The sequence below is a fragment of the Cavia porcellus genome, unplaced genomic scaffold (genome assembly GCF_034190915.1).
Source record: "Cavia porcellus strain 051 isolate PalLab524CR breed Dunkin Hartley unplaced genomic scaffold, mCavPor4.1 scaffold_26, whole genome shotgun sequence".
NCBI classification, from domain to species: Eukaryota; Metazoa; Chordata; class Mammalia; order Rodentia; family Caviidae; genus Cavia; species Cavia porcellus.
In genome coordinates this window covers 17,926,849-17,942,928 of record NW_026947509.1, presented here as the reverse complement: position 1 = coordinate 17,942,928, position 16,080 = coordinate 17,926,849, and the positions used below count along the sequence as shown (strand labels likewise).

At 56.4% G+C, this 16,080-nt stretch overlaps 1 protein-coding gene across 4 annotated transcripts in view; it reads left to right on the top strand.

Annotated features, from left to right (window-relative positions):
• Coq8a (coenzyme Q8A) overlaps window positions 1-15,331 on the top strand; it is a 32,917-nt gene extending 17,586 nt beyond the window's left edge. For all 4 annotated transcript variants that reach the window (XM_003474266.5, XM_013157636.3, XM_013157635.3 and 1 more), the window contains exons 3-15: window positions 334-711; window positions 946-1,012; window positions 8,635-8,709; window positions 10,695-10,817; window positions 11,857-11,942; window positions 12,021-12,161; window positions 12,524-12,605; window positions 12,716-12,809; window positions 13,004-13,145; window positions 13,301-13,408; window positions 13,538-13,603; window positions 13,788-13,874; window positions 14,532-15,331. In XM_003474266.5, coding sequence (XP_003474314.2) covers window positions 334-711; window positions 946-1,012; window positions 8,635-8,709; window positions 10,695-10,817; window positions 11,857-11,942; window positions 12,021-12,161; window positions 12,524-12,605; window positions 12,716-12,809; window positions 13,004-13,145; window positions 13,301-13,408; window positions 13,538-13,603; window positions 13,788-13,874; window positions 14,532-14,819 — 1,737 coding nt within the window. In that variant the 3' untranslated portion in view covers window positions 14,820-15,331. The remainder of the gene's footprint in view (window positions 1-333; window positions 712-945; window positions 1,013-8,634; window positions 8,710-10,694; window positions 10,818-11,856; window positions 11,943-12,020; window positions 12,162-12,523; window positions 12,606-12,715; window positions 12,810-13,003; window positions 13,146-13,300; window positions 13,409-13,537; window positions 13,604-13,787; window positions 13,875-14,531) is intronic.
• The last annotated feature ends 749 nt before the right edge of the window (window positions 15,332-16,080 follow it).

The following is a 16,080-nucleotide window of genomic DNA, read 5'->3' as shown; positions in this document are numbered from 1 at the left end:
TGATCCTGACTGTGACCTTGTCCAGTGAGAACCTCTTAACCCCACAGCCAGATTGGCTGGTGGAACCCATGCAGCAGTGAGGCGCCAGCCTGTGAGGGAGACAGTGGGTCCCCCGGCCCCTTGCAGCCTTCGGTGATCTTTATGTCTGAGAGCTTTCCCTGGCTTGTGTTTTGCCTGGCAGAAGCTGGCTAGAACCCAGGTCCTAGCTTTTGAGTCTTGGGGTAGATGTCTGATGTCCTCCACCGAGTGGAGAGGTGGACCTGGTGGAGGTGGCCTTAGGGTAGAGCTCCAGTCTTGTTTCTCTTCTCTCATCCTGGCCTTTCCCTCTTGCAGGGTCAAGATAAACCTGAAGTGTCTTATGCCACTGAGAGCTTTGATGACCTGGAAGCCGAGGTCCCCTTCTCTGCGGCTTCCAGCGTTGACCAGTCACCATCTGCATCCGTGGGTCACACCTACAATGAAGGACCGGCTCCCGCCTATGTTGCCAGTGGACCACTTAGGGAAGCTGGGCTCCCAGGCCAGACCAGTTCTCTGCTGGGCAGAGTCAACGGGAGGCTCTTCGCAGACCCCGGAGACCTTTTCTTTGCCACTGGCTTCCAGCGAAGGTTCTTCCATCAGGACCAGTCCCCCATGGGGGGTCTCACAGCTGAGGACATTGAGAAGGCCCGGCAAGCCAAGGCCCGCCCCGAGGGCAAGCCCCACAAGCAGATGGTACGTAGGAGGCCTCTTGGCTGGGGCTGGGGTTCCACCTGCAGGGCTGCTGGCATGAGCCTCCTGTTTGGGACTTATAGATGCTGTGGTCAGGGTCTTTAGGAACGTGGGGCCTTTTCTTGGTGACATGTGCTGCCTTTGGGGCGAGGAGGGAGTGAGAGGGGCAGCATGAACCATGGGCTGGTCTTGTCCCCGTTTGCTGATCATACAGGTCTCTTTCTTTTCTCCCTCCAGCTCAGTGAGCGGGCTCGGGAGAGGAAGGTGCCAGTTACGCGGATTGGGCGGCTGGCCAACTTCGGAGGTAAGCAGGCCACGTGCCTGGTGCTGCCTCACCTTCCCTGCTGTGCCACTCCCAGCAGAGGGGACCTAGGGCCCTCCTGGGTCTGTGTGAAGACAGAAGTACGTGGGGAGCCACCCACATCCCAGGGTAGGGGAGCAGGTGGCAGTGACTGCCCTTGCATTAGCAGTTGGGGGCCAGGCTGTTTCCTGAGGGAAACAGGCTGTTTGCTGCTAATTCTTTTGTTAAAAGGGCTCCAGCTCTGCCCCTGCCTGGGGCTGGTGTGTGGCCCTTGTTTCCTGTGAGCACAGCTTGGCCTGCTTGACAGGCCTTTTCCTCGGCCCCAGCCCCTCAGCGAGGGTAGAGGCTTCCACAGGAAGGAGCCAGTTATGAATCCAAGTCCCTTGCTGGGCCTCTGAGCTCCTGAACCAGAGGTTTTGCTTCTGAGACCAGCCTTGGGGGAACCCAGTGGCCGGATCTCCAGGGGCCTTAGCTCACCCACGGAGTGATAATGAGATGCCCTGAACTACTGTTGCTTAACATTGTTTTAATATGCTGTGTGTAGTGTAGGGCCTTTATTTATCATGTGCTGTGGGGGTTTGGGTAACCACTGTGCCCACATGTACTTGTGCCCAGTGTATCTCTCTTTTAATACGAGTTGAAGGATACTTTCAGAGTGCAGGTTTAGAGCAGTTGTATTATTCTACCCTTTGCCTATCTACTGGCCACAGCGTCCCTCTGAAAGCGCCATGTCCCTTGCAGTAGTATCCTCCAAGAGGAGGTTCCCATCAGTGGAGGCTCAGCTGTCCTCAGCAGACTCCCCAGGCAAGGGAATTAGAGAACAGCTTGAGTCACATCCCAGCCTTGGCCAGGTGGTTATTTGCCAGGCAGTATATAAAAGATCTGGTTCTCGTGACACCAGTGCCGAGTGGGGCGTAAAGCCCTGCAATCACGTATTCACCTTTGCTGCTAATTCTTTTGTGTGTACTACCATCATTTGTGTGGTTATCCCTCCTCTGGTCTTTTGGAAGCTTCATGGTGCGAGTCAGCTGATTCAGAACATCTGAGATAATCAAGGCAAAAGGAGAAAGGTTCATTTTGTCTCATGAATTCACAGGTTTCAATCCATGGTCACTTGGGTGGTTGCTTTGGCCTGTGGCAGTGCAGTGCGACAGAGCAGGAGGAGCTGCTCAGCTCACAGTGGCCAGGAAGCAGAGGTGGAGGGGCTACTAGGGTAGTGGTGATCACAGAGGCTCTGTCTTGGAAGAGCAGTTAGAGTGGAAGTCCTTCTTACCTGCATAAGCTTTATGTACCTATCCCCCAGATGACGCTATCAGCAGTCACAGATTTGCATATGATACAGTATGTGTTGCTTATTTACAATTTCCAGTGGTATTTGTTTCCTCTGAAGAATACAAGTACAAAAGCTAAGTGGATAATGAGGTACCGCCATTTGGGATTAATTTTATAGATTAAAAACTACTCTTTACCAAGTACTGAGAAATCAGAAAAAATTTCACCAAGTTTCACCTCAAAATGTATTACGCATATCTTTAAAAAAGAGAAAACAGTGTAACCCTAAAAATAAATTGCTGCCCCAGTGACCCTCAGGTAAACTGGGAAGTGGTTAATGCAGTTTTTTGGGGGTTTACATCCAGTATCTTGGTGTTTGTCCACTTGTTTTATTCCCTGTTTTCTGTCTTGTCGTACCTTCCTTTAGGGTAATCCCTGTTTGTTTGTTTATTTATTTTGTGTTTTGAGACAGGGTCTCTCTAGGTAGTGCAGACTGGTCTTGAACTCCCTGTGCAACCCGGGCTGGCCTCAGCCATGGCAGTCCTCCTGCCTCAGCCTCCGGAGTGCTGGGATTACAGGCTTGTACCACCACACCCGACTAAGTTAATCACACTTTAAAATAAAATTATGTGAAATGTTTTCTTTTTGGTAGCCTTTTGTGTTTTGCATTTCTCTACTATTTTAGTGATTGCTATTGAGATTATAGCATCCGTTGTGGACTTACTGCACTGTAATATAAATGATTATTTTTGCTATTGCCCCAGTAATGCTGGTACCTTAAAGGGATGATTTCCTTTGTATTCATTCTACTTGGGGTTGCTTGTGGTATGATGTCTGTCATTAGTTTTGGGGCTTCTGGTAATTTCTGCAAATTGCTTCAGCCTTTTCTTTCAGGACTTCCAGTTAAACATCTGTTAGATCTTTTCTCTGTGTCTCCTGCGTTGATCTCTTTTTTTCCATTTGAGCTTCAGTCTTTTGGGTTTAGAGGTGATGTCTCTTCCCCTATAAAATGAGGGAGCACTGGATGAGTATCGAAAGGAGACCTTTGTGGATACAGTGGGGACCGGATAGAACTCAGGAAAGGTTACTGAGGCCTTCACACAAGGATGTGTGCACCACGGGCAGAGAAGAGTAACTAAAGGAAATAGGAAATAAATTGTGCAGGAGTAGGAAGCTGTAAGGTGATTTAGATTCTGCATAAAAAGGATTTTGAAATTTGATATGTGAAAACAAGGACATGTGTGATATATGAGAAAAGCACTTCAGCAGGCTAGGAATGTTTTTAAAAGGTTAAGGTTCTCTGATTCCCAGGACATCGCTTCTAAAAATAGTTGAAATTCCCGTGTTCCCCTCAGGTGAGGTAACATCAGCTGTTCTGGCTCGCTGGTAAACAGGCCCCTCTCAGGGGGAAGTGGCCAGCTAAAGGCCCTTGTTGCCTGATTTCCCAGGGATTGGCACTCCAGGGTGCCGCTCCCCCACTCCAGCAGCAGAGCTGCCCCTGGGCTCGTGGTGCCAGCCCCTACCCAGGAATTCTGTGTCTGTTATCTCAGAGGTGAAATTAAAAACAGACACTGGGTGAATGGCCATAGGTGTTTGGTTTTCACATGTGGCCAAGAGTATTTAAAACAAACACTATTGCCACCGTTTTACTGATTTTTAGTTTTAGTTTTTAGTTTTCTTGAGACAGGGTCTTGCTGTGTAGTCCAGGCTGGCCGTAAACTTGTGGCAGCCCCCCTGACTCAGCCTGCGGGGTGCTGGGAGTACAGATGTGGGTCGCCACTCTGGCTATTCATGTTTTTAGTTGGACATTTAAAAAGTTTTTTGTTAGTCCATGATTGCCGTAAGTGATGATTATGTGCATTGTGGGGAGTTGGTCTAAGTGTGTAACACACCTTCACTCTTCCTACTTCTTTTGCTCCCTATAGAGAAACATTTTAACAGTGCAGATCACAAAGGATGTGCTCTACAAAGGATAATAAATCGAGTCATTTAGTTTCGTTGTCTTAGTTACTGGTCAGGACGTGGCTCTGCCTGGCCGGGTCCTTGCACCTTGGCTGTGCCCTTGGGCCTGGGACTGTGTGGGATCCGGCAGGGACAGGGACCGTCCAGAGCCATGCAGGGCTGTGTGCTCCGACCTGCTGTCCCCAGACCCTCTGCTGACAGAGTGCTCTGAGGCTGCCTCTGGCCCCCTTGAGGAGCAGTGTGCAGTGGCTGGAGCCTCCCGAAGCTCCCGGCTGCAGACGTGTGCACGGGGCAGGCTGGGAGGGGCTGTCCACTTTCCGCTGCGCCCGCCAGGGAGCCCTGTGCTGCGGTAGGCCGGTGGTTATTCTGGTTATTCTCCGTTAGTGCAGATGAGGAAGCTGAGCCAGTGCCTGCTGTTGTCAAGGGTCACGTGTGGCAGGCAGCCCAGGCCTCTGCCTGAGGTTGGCTCCCTCCCCCTGCGGTCAGTCAGGTCCAGTTCTGGGAGCGGCGGGCCAGGTCGTAGGAAGCTGCGGGAACAAGCCCTGGGGCTTCCTCATCCCCTTCCTCCTCCTTCCTCCCGCACCCTGACTGGCGCTGGGGCAGCTGGAGGGAGCAGGTGGTGGTGAAGAGAGGCTGAGCTGTGGGGCTGGAGGAACAGGTGGACGCAGAGGCCAGCGTGGACTTTCTTTCCTCACAGAGTGAAGGTGGCAGGCAGTGCCCTCAGCAGGTTGCACAACTGGCACTGTAGGGACGGAGGGTGTATCTTCTTCAGCTTTGAGGTAGAGAGTTTCGGTCATTTGACATTTGAATATCTTCATGCTGAGATAAGCAGGCTCCTTCACCAGGTGTTTCTCGTATCACGACACTCAGTGTCAGGACGCAGCAGTGTCAGCCCTACGTACCCATGTCGGTGTCCAGAGCCTTCTTCACATTTTGTTTCTGACGCTGGGAATTGAATTCGGGGCCTTGCGCTTGGCTGACAGGCACAGTGCCGCTGAGCTACATCCTGGGGCAGGGCGGTGTGAAGGCTCTTACTGGATGGTAGCGCATGGTTTTTTGTCATATTACAATCTTTGTTTCCAATTTGATGCCTGCTGCTGTGGAACAATGGCAGTATCCCTAGATCTCTTTTTAACTTACTATTTGATAGCAATGGAGGTCCTTGATTTTAACTCCTCAGCAGCAAGATCTAAGTCCCCTCATTCGTATATTTGCAACCTAAGCGTCAAGCACAGAACTGGCCTGGGAGACGCGACTTCTGACTGGAGCATTTGGCGAGCTGACAGGAAGGGAACTGTGCTGCACGTTAAAGGGATGGGGGGAGACAGAAAGAAGACACCAAGAGGAGGTAAAATGGCACCCGAAGTCTTGGTGGTTCCTACCTGTGCTCCACCGTAACCCCAGGAGCCGCCAGACAGCCTTTCCTGGTGGCCTTTATTCCCCCCCAGGAATTGCGCCTTTGTTTTTGGCTTTGCTGGGCTTGCTTCAGTTTACCCTGGAAAGCACAGTTAGTTGGTAGATGTTTCCAAGTCATCTGTTTCCCGTGAAGTTCACACACCTAAGGCTTCCAAAAAGCTGGTGTTATATACTGTAGTGACTTTTCATATCATGTAATTTTATCATTTAATAACTTTCCAAACTGTGAAATCATCTCTTGAAGGCAGATTCATAGCATCTATTCCATAAACTATATTACACTAGAAGGTTTGGGGTTTTTGGTAATTCCAGATCTGACTCTTGCTGTGATTTCTTTAGCTGCCAGGGGCCACGTTTCTTTACTTGCCACGTGTTCTCCTGGTGTAGGTGGTTTAGCAGTGTCTAATTTGTTAAGTTTCTTCTTGCCTCCTGTTCCTGAAGTTGCCTTTTACCTTGTCTGCTATTCTTCACATTTTGCTCTCTGCTCTTGCTTCTGCTCCCTCTATTTTCTGCCCTCGTCATCCTGGTTACTCCCAAGGCCCTGGTCCTCGCCCCTGCCCTCTCAGTGGTCCCCATGACGCTGCTGCCCCCACCTTCCCTACCAAGGCTCTGGGCACGTGTCCTGGGCCCAGGCGGCTCAGCTGGGAGCGGAACAGTGATGGAGAGGCGTGAGCACTTCCGTGGAGGGCAGAAGGTGCCGCTCTGTGGTGCAGACTTTGCCGTGCCCCATGCAGACGGGACAGCTGTGGCCTGGGGCGGTGCCTGGCACTGAGCAAGCGCCACCGCCTCAGCCCTTGCTTTGTAGACGCGCCTGGCCTTTCCAACAGGGAAGCAAGTGGGCGACACCAGGCCCTGGACTTCCTTCTGCTTTCCATCGGCCTGCAGGGGAAGGGCCCAGCATGCTGAAAGGCCTTTCATGGTGTGCCTTTTTCACTTGTGTGTCTGGGCGGGGTCTCATGAGGACTGGGTGTCCCACTAGGGTGTATGTCTTGGAATTGCTCAGGTCCCACCGGTTTGGGGTGAAGGCTGAGCAGGCTTAGGGGTTTGAGAATTGAGTTGTGCCCGCGCTGGGATGGCTGAGACGTGCTGCTGCCCTGAGACTAGGAGACGGCAAGGCCAAGGTCATGGTTTCTGGCCGGCCAGACTTGTTTACAGCACCCCCGTCCCTGCCATGCAGAGCCTGTCTGTCCTATGGCTGGCACCACCTTGACCTGGCCCTGGGCCTGTCCTGAGGGCTGTGCAGGGCCATGGAAGGAGTCTGAGGCTCCTCTCTGGAAGGTTCCTTCAGCGATTTGCTTAATAGCAGGTCCTTGCCAAGCCCTGCCTGGGAGCCTGCAAGTGACCGAGAGCAGTTTGGGCCGAGCATTTGAGGAAGTCCAAGTGGGGCTGACGTGTAGGGGTCACGGCTCTGCCTGGAAGGGACTGCTGTGGCTGTGGTGCCCTCTTGTTGTGACCAGGCTTTGTGACCTTGTCTTTGGACTCAGAGACACTGGCAAGGGTTATCAGTGTGCAGGTTAATGTTTTCTGGTATCATTTATTTTTCTCAGTCAGATAGCGTGGTGGGCAGGGTGAGGTAGGCAGGCAGTGGGGAGTTAATGTGTAGTCGGGGCCCTGGCCAGGCTCCCACCCTGTGCCCGGTATCTCTGGTGCTGGCAGGGGGAGGGATCAGAAACATAGCTGCTGCACCTGCTGGGCCCCTCGGCTCTGATACCTCTGTCTTCAGACCCCCGGCATGTTGTCATACCTAAGGGCATCCCCTGAGCTCACTGTTTCCGAGGGGCCAGTACTTGGCTTCTTTGTGCAGGCAGAGTTGCAGTGCACTGAGCATGAGACCAGCCACGCTCAGCTCCCGAAAATAAGATGCGCCGGGTGTGTGCCATAACACATAGTTTGAAGACTGAGTGATACAGATACCATTTCGGACAGGCTTGGTGCTATAACAGCAGACACGTTCCTTACAAGACATGTGCCCGACCCTAATGCAAGCGTGTTCCTAAGGGACTCACCTCCAGTCCTGGAGCCAGAGCTGTGCTTGGGCAGGCAGCATAGGGGCTGCACTGCCACCTACTGGCAGATGATATGTATTGTGAAGGGATGCTTTAAAATGGAATTACCTTCTAATGTTTAAAATTCTCCGTGAGTTTTTCAGTAAGTCAGTGTTTTTCTTAAAAACCGTGCATAATCACTGTGGAGAATTTGGAAAAAGAGACCAGAAGCAAAATTCTTTTCCCCTAACACAGTGACCAGTGTTGCTGCAGGCATGGGGGGTGCACCTCCAGGGACACTGGAGTGTCTGCCTTCCTGCAGTGGCCATGGCCGGCACATCCCTCCTGCTCCTTGTCTAGAGAAAGACACCAGACTTGCCGGAGGCTCCCTGACTGGCTTTGTGGCTTAGGGGGGGGTTGCCGGCCCCCTGGTGGGAGGCTTTCCTGAGCAGTTGGGTCTTGGGGGATTGGTTTTGGACAGAGGAGGTGTGAGTGTCTGGGCCATGAGCAGAAAAGGGAGGTCTGAGCTCCCTTGAGAGCCTGCGGCCTGGAGGACGAGGTGGCCCGAGCTTGGATCATTATTGTCTTTGTGTGTGTTCCCAGGGGGTCCTGCATGCCCCAGGCTCTGCATGCACACTCGGTGTGGGTGGTTGTGCTCTCCTGGGTGCCCTGCATTGTTGGGGCGTCCTTGGCCCACAGACCATGTCTGGTCCTCCTTCCCATCTGTGCTGGGGATGCACTTGGAAAGCCCCAGCTTTCCAAGTGCATCCCCAGCACAGGCCGCTCTGTAGGTCCATCAGTATTCCCGTGAGACTGCAGTCAGAGCTCGTGACTTCCCCACTGGAAACCCTTGCTCGGTGTTCTCCAGAACCACCAATGTATAGCTCCCACTTTTCAGCTTTTCCCTGTGCTGGGGTGCCAGGGCGAGCGGCCCTCCTGGCGGTGGGCAGGTGGCTAGGAGAGTGCTGAGTACTCAAACCCTTCTTGTAGGTCTGGCTGTCGGTCTGGGCTTTGGGGCCCTGGCTGAGGTTGCCAAGAAGAGTCTGCGCCCTGAGAACTCCACAGGTGAGCTGGGCCCTAGGGGAGAGGTGGGGTCCCTAGAGGGTTGGGCCCTTCAGCCCCCAGCCCACCTGTGCTGTGCTCGGGAGGCCTATTGTGATGCTCACACCTCCAGCCTGTCCATGGGGACTCCCTGACCCCCACTGTCCCCATGACTCCATAAGCCAAGCTGTCTTGTGGGCCAGAGGGTCTTCCCTGTCCCAGGACAGCCCCTCTACCCTCAGGGCTCTCCTTTCTGGAGACAGGAGACTCTCCCCACCCTTATAGGCTTCGATTACTGGGGACATTGGGACACCATACATGTCCCTGGAAGGGCTGTAAGGTAAGGATTAGCAGGGGTATTTTTAGCGTCATTGCTGTGGCGTCCTGGGAAGCAGAGCCAGGCTGCTGTGAAGTGAATGGTGGCCTTGCCTGGCCCTGCACCCCCCCCCAAGCTGGCCACTCTCCTCCCCACCTCGTCCAAGCAGAGCAGAGGTCAGGCTGGCTCCAAGGTTACAGTTGGTGTCCTCAGGCAGGGACGGTGATGACCTGAGACAAGGAATGAAGGGTTCCAGTCCTTAGTCCTGCAATTGGGCCTCAGGCAAGGGTGGGGCGGCCCTGAGCAGTCCCCGGCTGTGCTCCAGCTGTCAGGCAGGCCCAGCACCCCGTGCACTGGAGGCTGCTTGGCAGGCTGCTGAGCCCTGCCCCTGGAGAAAGTCTCTGCCCTGGGGTCCTGGCCAATGATGTGCCTCGAAGGCACATGGGCATCACCAGATGTGGGCTGCAGCTGCTTGGGACAACCCAGTCTCACAACCCAGAGGCCACCCTCACATCTCAGGAGCCCTGTAGTCAGCCCAGCCTGCTCAGTATCAAAAGGGGGACCTAATTCCCCAGCCTCAGCCAGGCTGTTCCTTCTCTGCCTTTCCACTCCAGGAGTCCCTGGGGCTGGGGAAGGCAGAGGGGATACTCGGAGCACTGTTCCCCTCAGCTCTGACTTGTGGCTGACTGGGCCATCTGGGCCTAGATCTCGGGCTGGTGCTATGGTGGGCCCAGCACAGCCTCTTGTGTGGGGCTAAAGCTTTTTGCCCACCTAGCACCTGTCCTGCCTCACCCTTTCCCACACACCTGGCCCCTTGAGGCTCCTTGGTACCTGGGTCCTTAAAGGCTTCTACCCCCCACTACATGGCACCTGATGCACAGTAGGGGCCACTTCTTATTTCCTTGCTTGGTATCGGGCACAGCACCATGTTGAGCAAGCACTGTGTTCCCAGCATCTCAGCCCTGACATGAAGAATGAGCTTGCTGGGTGCCCTGGCCTTCTGGGCCCATGGTGATGTAAGCTTCTCATCTAACTGGACTCAGGGTACAGGAGAAGAGGGACCCCACGTGTCAGCAGCCAGAGGGATGCAGAGGAGATCAGGGCACAGGAACCCGGTGCCCACAGCCCGATGGGCCTCTCCTCATCTCCCACAGGGTGGACTTAGTGTTTAGGCAGAGCGGGCCAGGTCTGGTCACACTGCTGGTTGGCTGCAGGGCTCCCCTGGCCTCCTGCCGCCTCTTGGAGATCTTGTGGGCATCTTGCCACCTCCCAGTGTGCTGGACAAAGGTCACCCGCAGCCTCGGGGCAAGCTGGCTGCACTGAGTTTCCCACCTCAGGGCAGTGAGGCCCAGAGGGTGTGCGTTGTCCTTGGCCCTGAGTGCCCTTCCTGAAGGACGGTGCAGGGGTACAGAGGACCTTTGTCATGCACAGTGAGTAGCAAAAGACTGGCAGTCCTCATAGCACTGTTGCTGGGTTCCTCCAAGTCCTCCTAGCACTGCTCCTGCCTGCAGCTACCTGGCTGCTTCACAGTGACCCTGCAACCCAGGGCCCGACACAGGAGACGTGTGTGTGTGTGTGTGTGTGTGTGTGTGTGTGTGTGTGTGTCTGGGAGGACTGGATTTGGAGCTGCACTACTGGCCTTGGGGATAGGCAGGAGTCCACAAGCACCACCTGACAACCTTCCTGCCCACAGGGAAGAAGGCCGTGCTGGACTCCAGCCCCTTCCTGTCGGAGGCCAACGCGGAACGCATCGTGCGCACGCTGTGCAAGGTGCGTGGGGCAGCGCTGAAGCTGGGCCAGATGCTGAGCATCCAGGGTGAGTGTCTGCAGCCAGCTGCCGACCAGCACCCGCCGCCTCCTGGTGTGTCCAGAAGTTGTCGTGTGTCTTAGCAGGTGGCAGGCGTTTAGTGCAGCCCTGATGCCTGCTGGGTCAGTCCAGCAGTTGGCATTGGGCTGGGGCTGTGACCCTAGGGAGGGAAGGTCACCCAGCACTGTGGCCAAGAAGGCCGGCTCGGTGAGAAGCACCCCGGCTGGGAGAAGCATAGGACTAGGCCTCTGCGGGGTGCTTCATCCAGGGCGGGCTGGCGGCCCAGTGAAGGAGGGTGCTCCTGGCATCCTGTCCCTGTAGCAGTGCCAAGCCCAGGCCTTTGGAGAGCACAGTAGCCACATGGTGAAGGCCTCCTAGGAGAAGGCTGCCTGGGAGGCACCAGCAGACTCCCGAGAGCGTGGTGGCAAAGCTGCAGCACGTGGCTGCAGTATTTGGATCAGCACTGAAGCTTTACTCTGGCGTTTACCCGAGAGTACATGCCAGGCTGAGAGACGCCCAGAGCACGGATCAGAGGGGAAATGAGTTCTCTGGAGGTGGTCAGGTTACAGGGAATTTTAGTATTTTTATCCACCTCCTAGGTTTCTTTTGTAATTATAAGCTTTCCATGTTAACTTTAAAAACCTTGCTTCTTGGGTCACTGGGCTGAGTCCTGGCTCCCTGCAGGACTGGGTGGCTGAGAATCTCTAAGCTTCCCTGGGCCAAGCCTTGCCACTCTGGGCTCCCTGTGGGCTTGCTGCCCCAGGATGGGGTGTGTTTGCCTCTAGACTTGCTTGCTGGCCAGGTGTCAAAGGTGTTACTTGAGAGCAGTGTGGCCCAGGATGCCCCCCAGAAGTACCCCCCATAGCTGCCGTGTGCCTGCACAAAGATGCCCGGTACAGGGAGGAGGCGGAGGCTGGGCCTCCGAGTGGTGTTGGGCAGGCTTGGCCTCTGCACACAGGCTCAGGGGCCCGCACTGCTGGGCGATGTCTGTCCCCTTGGCTCTGGCCTGAGAGGTGCTCTTCTGCCTGACGTGGCCTGTGCCTTGCAGATGACGCCTTCATCAATCCTCATCTGGCCAAGATCTTCGAGCGGGTGCGGCAGAGTGCTGACTTCATGCCGCTGAAACAGATGATGGTGAGGGTGTGGGGTGGCTGCCTGACCCCCTCCCTGTGTGGGGCAGACCAGGCTCCTTACCACGGCTTCTCCCTCCAGAAAACACTCAACAATGACCTGGGCCCCAACTGGAGGGACAAGCTGGAGTACTTTGAGGAGCGTCCTTTTGCAGCTGCCTCTATTGGGCAGGTGCACTTGGCCCGCATGAAGGGCGGCCGTGAGGTGGCCATGAAGATCCAGGTGGGTGCCTCTGTGCGCTGGGCAGTGCTGGGGTCTCATCTTCCTGCCCTGAGTGCCTGCCTGCCCCTGGACGCTCAGGTAGTCCTTGCTAATGGAGTGGCTCTGGGGCACAGAGTAGGTTTCCATCAGGCTTGGTTCATGATGGACAGGGATGGGATAGAGATTGCCTTTCAGACTGCTGGAGGGTGGGACCCCAGTTGGTGACCACTCTGGAGGAGGCAGAGAGCACGGCTGTGCTGGGGCACCGTCTAGCCTCAGCAGTGCAGGTCTGATAGTGAGGCGGCTGGGGTGCAAACAGGTGCGTGGGGCTCAGTGACCTTGAGGGGTCCTGCCCTGTCTTCCCGGTTGACTGTCCTCCACAGTACCCCGGCGTGGCACAGAGTATCAACAGTGACGTCAACAACCTCATGGCCGTGCTGAACATGAGCAACATGCTCCCCGAAGGTCGGCGACTGAGCTGCAGCTGGGGCAGGAGCGGGTGGCAGTGCAGGGCTGGGCTGTGGGGGCCTCACTGCCCTGCGCCTTTCATGCTTGACGCCCTCGCCCTCTCCCAGGCCTGTTCCCGGAGCACCTGATAGATGTGCTGCGGCGGGAGCTGGCCCTTGAGTGTGACTACGAGCGTGAGGCTGCCTGTGCCAGGAGGTTCCGGTGCGCTCCTTTGCCCTGCACCTATGGGTCCCCAGGAGGCCCTTTGAGGCGGCCTTGGGGATAAGGCCCCCAGCTCTAAGGGTGAAGGTCCAGACCCCATCCCATCTCCGCAAGGCAGGGCCCCGGCCTGGTGGGTGTCCCCGGGGGTGGCTGTGGGGGGCAGTGAGATGTATCTTCCTGTCCCCACCCCCCAGGGAGCTGCTGAAGGACCACCCCTTCTTCTACGTGCCTGAGATCGTGGATGAGCTCTGCAGCCCCCATGTGCTCACCACGGAGCTGGTGTCTGGCTTCCCCTTGGACCAGGCAGAGGGGCTGAGCCAGGAGGTTCGGAACGAGGCGAGTCTGAGCTGCTGTCTTGCCATGCTGGCTGTTGGTTCCCTGGCTGGTGCCCTGCAGGGGTTAGGGTGGAAGACCGGATTTGGGGGCCCCTCTAGCCCACTTCCAGTCACCAGACAGCCTGACACTGTCTGACTACCCTCCCCACATCACAGATCTGCTACAACATCCTGGTCCTTTGTCTGAGGGAGCTGTTTGAGTTCCACTTCATGCAGACAGATCCCAACTGGTCCAACTTCTTCTATGACCCGCAGCAGCACAAGGTGAGCCCCATCCCAGCCTGTGCTGTGAGTGGGAAATCCACAGCGAGGTGGGCTCTAGGACTCTGAAGAGACCATGTCCTCCCAGCCTCAGTGTCCTGGGGGCCAAACTTCCCTCATCTCCTTCCCTAGGTGGCTCTGCTGGACTTTGGAGCCACGCGAGAATATGACAGATCCTTCACTGACCTCTACATTCAGGTGAGGTCAGAGGGGCCTGGCCTTGGCCCACATGTTCAGGGGCTGGGACTGGATGCTGGGGAGGTGCCGGTTGGGTCGGTGCCTGTGAGCAGCACGGCCCCACGGCAGGGGCTTTGTGGAAGGCGAGGGTGAGGGCAAAGTGGGATGGGCCGGTGGCCTCGGAAGCCTCCTGTTCTCTGTCCAGATCATCAGAGCTGCTGCCGACCGGGACCGTGAGGCCGTGCGCCAGAAGTCCATCGAGATGAAGTTTCTCACCGGCTATGAGGTCAAGGTGAGCATTGCTTCCTGAGCTGCATGGCTGCTGCTGGTGGCCAGGGCTGGTGGGCTGCAACTGCTGCTTCCTCTGAAATCAAGTGGAGCCTCGATGTGCAAAGGGACGGAACCCCAGACAACTGAGGGCAGCTGGCTTGCAGAGTTTCCACAGGCTGGGGACCCCCAGTGGGCCGATCTGGGAGCAGACAGGGCCCAAGCAGTTGCACAGGAGGGGACATGGGTTGGGCCCCCTTACCCAGAAGTCACACAGCAAGCAGCTGTCTTCTTGGTACTGGGGGCAGGGAGAGTACCCAGGTCGAGTCCTGAGTTCCCATCTGGTCAGCGCAGAACTTCAGACAGGCTGGCGACATCTCAGAGATGGCCTTTCCCTCAGCCTCGGGGGGGACACAGCAGCAGCTCCCTGGCCATCCATGATCTGTCCCTGCCCCATGCTCTGCTAGGCCAGTTCCTCTCGGTGTCCTACACGAGGCCGGGCGTGGGGTGTTTCTGGCCAGAGAAGTGTTTCCTGCAGCTTCCAATGTGGCTTCTCCCATTCCGCATCTGCCACTGCGCCGGCGTTCATGCCCTTCCTCACCATGTTCTCATTACCAGACTCTCACCGGTGTCCCCGCGGGGCTCCCGGGCGCTGTGCCACATTTGTCTTTCCCTCCGCCAGGCCATGGAGGATGCCCACTTGGATGCCATCCTCATCCTGGGTGAGGCCTTCGCCTCTGAGGAGCCCTTCGATTTTGGCACGCAGAGCACCACGGAGAAGATCCACAACCTGATTCCCATCATGCTTAAGCACCGCCTCATCCCACCACCTGAGGAGACCTACTCCCTGCACCGGAAGATGGGCGGCTCCTTCCTCATCTGCTCCAAGCTCAAGGCCTGCTTTCCCTGCAAGGCCATGTTTGAGGAGGCCTACAGCAACTACCGGCGGACACAGGCCCAGCAGCAGTAGCTGCAGGCAGACCCCAGGGTGGTGGTGGTGCCCAAGTGAGCACAAGGCTCCCTGCAGCGCTTTATGGATTTTCATGCCAAGTGGGTGGAGTGACAGATGCAAGGAGGCATGGTGGGGGGGGCGCCACTCTGCCGTCAGAATCAATGAAGGGGGCAGGGGTGTCCTGCAGCCCCTTTTCCTGATGTGTCTGCCGGAAACACGCAGCACCCCCTTCCTGGATCTGAACCATGAGGCCAGGGGTTTGCACAGTGCACAGCTCTGTCCACCTTCCCTGCTCCATCTGGGGTGTGGGGCTGGGAGCACAGCTCCAGAAGTGCATCACTGTCACCGGTGCCGCCCGGGCTGCCTGGCCTCTGCCACCTGTCTGGACAGCAGAGCCAGCAGGGCCGCTGCTGGGCGGACGGGAGGGAGGGTGGGAGCTGGAGGTCAGCACAGTGCTGTGAACTTTTGTACAAGCGGTGTCATTACCAGATTTGTTTCAGTTCAATTAAACCAAGTGCTGTGGAAACTGCTGTGGCCTGTACCCCTTCCTGCGTGCTTTTATGATGGCTAGTCTTCTGAGGTATAGCAGTGGCCACCCTTCTGGAGGCAGTGGCCCTTTCCCTGTGTAGCCTGCCTGCCCCTGGGTGCTCCCAGCATGAGGCAGGCTCAGCCCGTCATTGTGACCCCACATCACTGCCAAAGCCACCGTGCACAGCCACACCGGCAGCAGGTTTGGTGCCGGCTGTCACAGCAAAACCCACCTGAGCCAGCACAGCTGAGGGGCACTCCTGAAAAGCAGCTCGACAGGAATGACAGGGTAACAGGTATCCGGCTGGCTGGGACCTGTCCCAGACCCATGAGCGCTGGGAAAGTGCATGGGGTGACCGCAGGCCACGTGTGAGTGAAAGGTCTTAGAGGAACACTTGTTTCCTGAGATTTGAAACTGACCAGTCTCAGTGTGCTGGACTCCAGGCAGAATTCGGAGGTCTGGCTGTCCCAGGGAGTCCCTCTGTGGGCACGGGGTCCTGGCGTGGCCCTCAAGGATGTGGTCCTTGAGGGACTGGCTGCGGGCTGCTCTCTGGCGCCCTGTGGCTCCTGCTCAGACCTGGGGCAGCCACACTGCAGGGTCCTGCCAGGGTCCTTCCAGCTCCCTCCTCAGCCATCACAACTGAGATGCAGTACGAAGACTAGGCAGAGGCGACGGCGAGAACGGCTGCACGCCAGTTAGAGACCGCCTGCGGCCTGCCCTCCTGGTTAAGGAGTGGAGAGCACCAGCTTT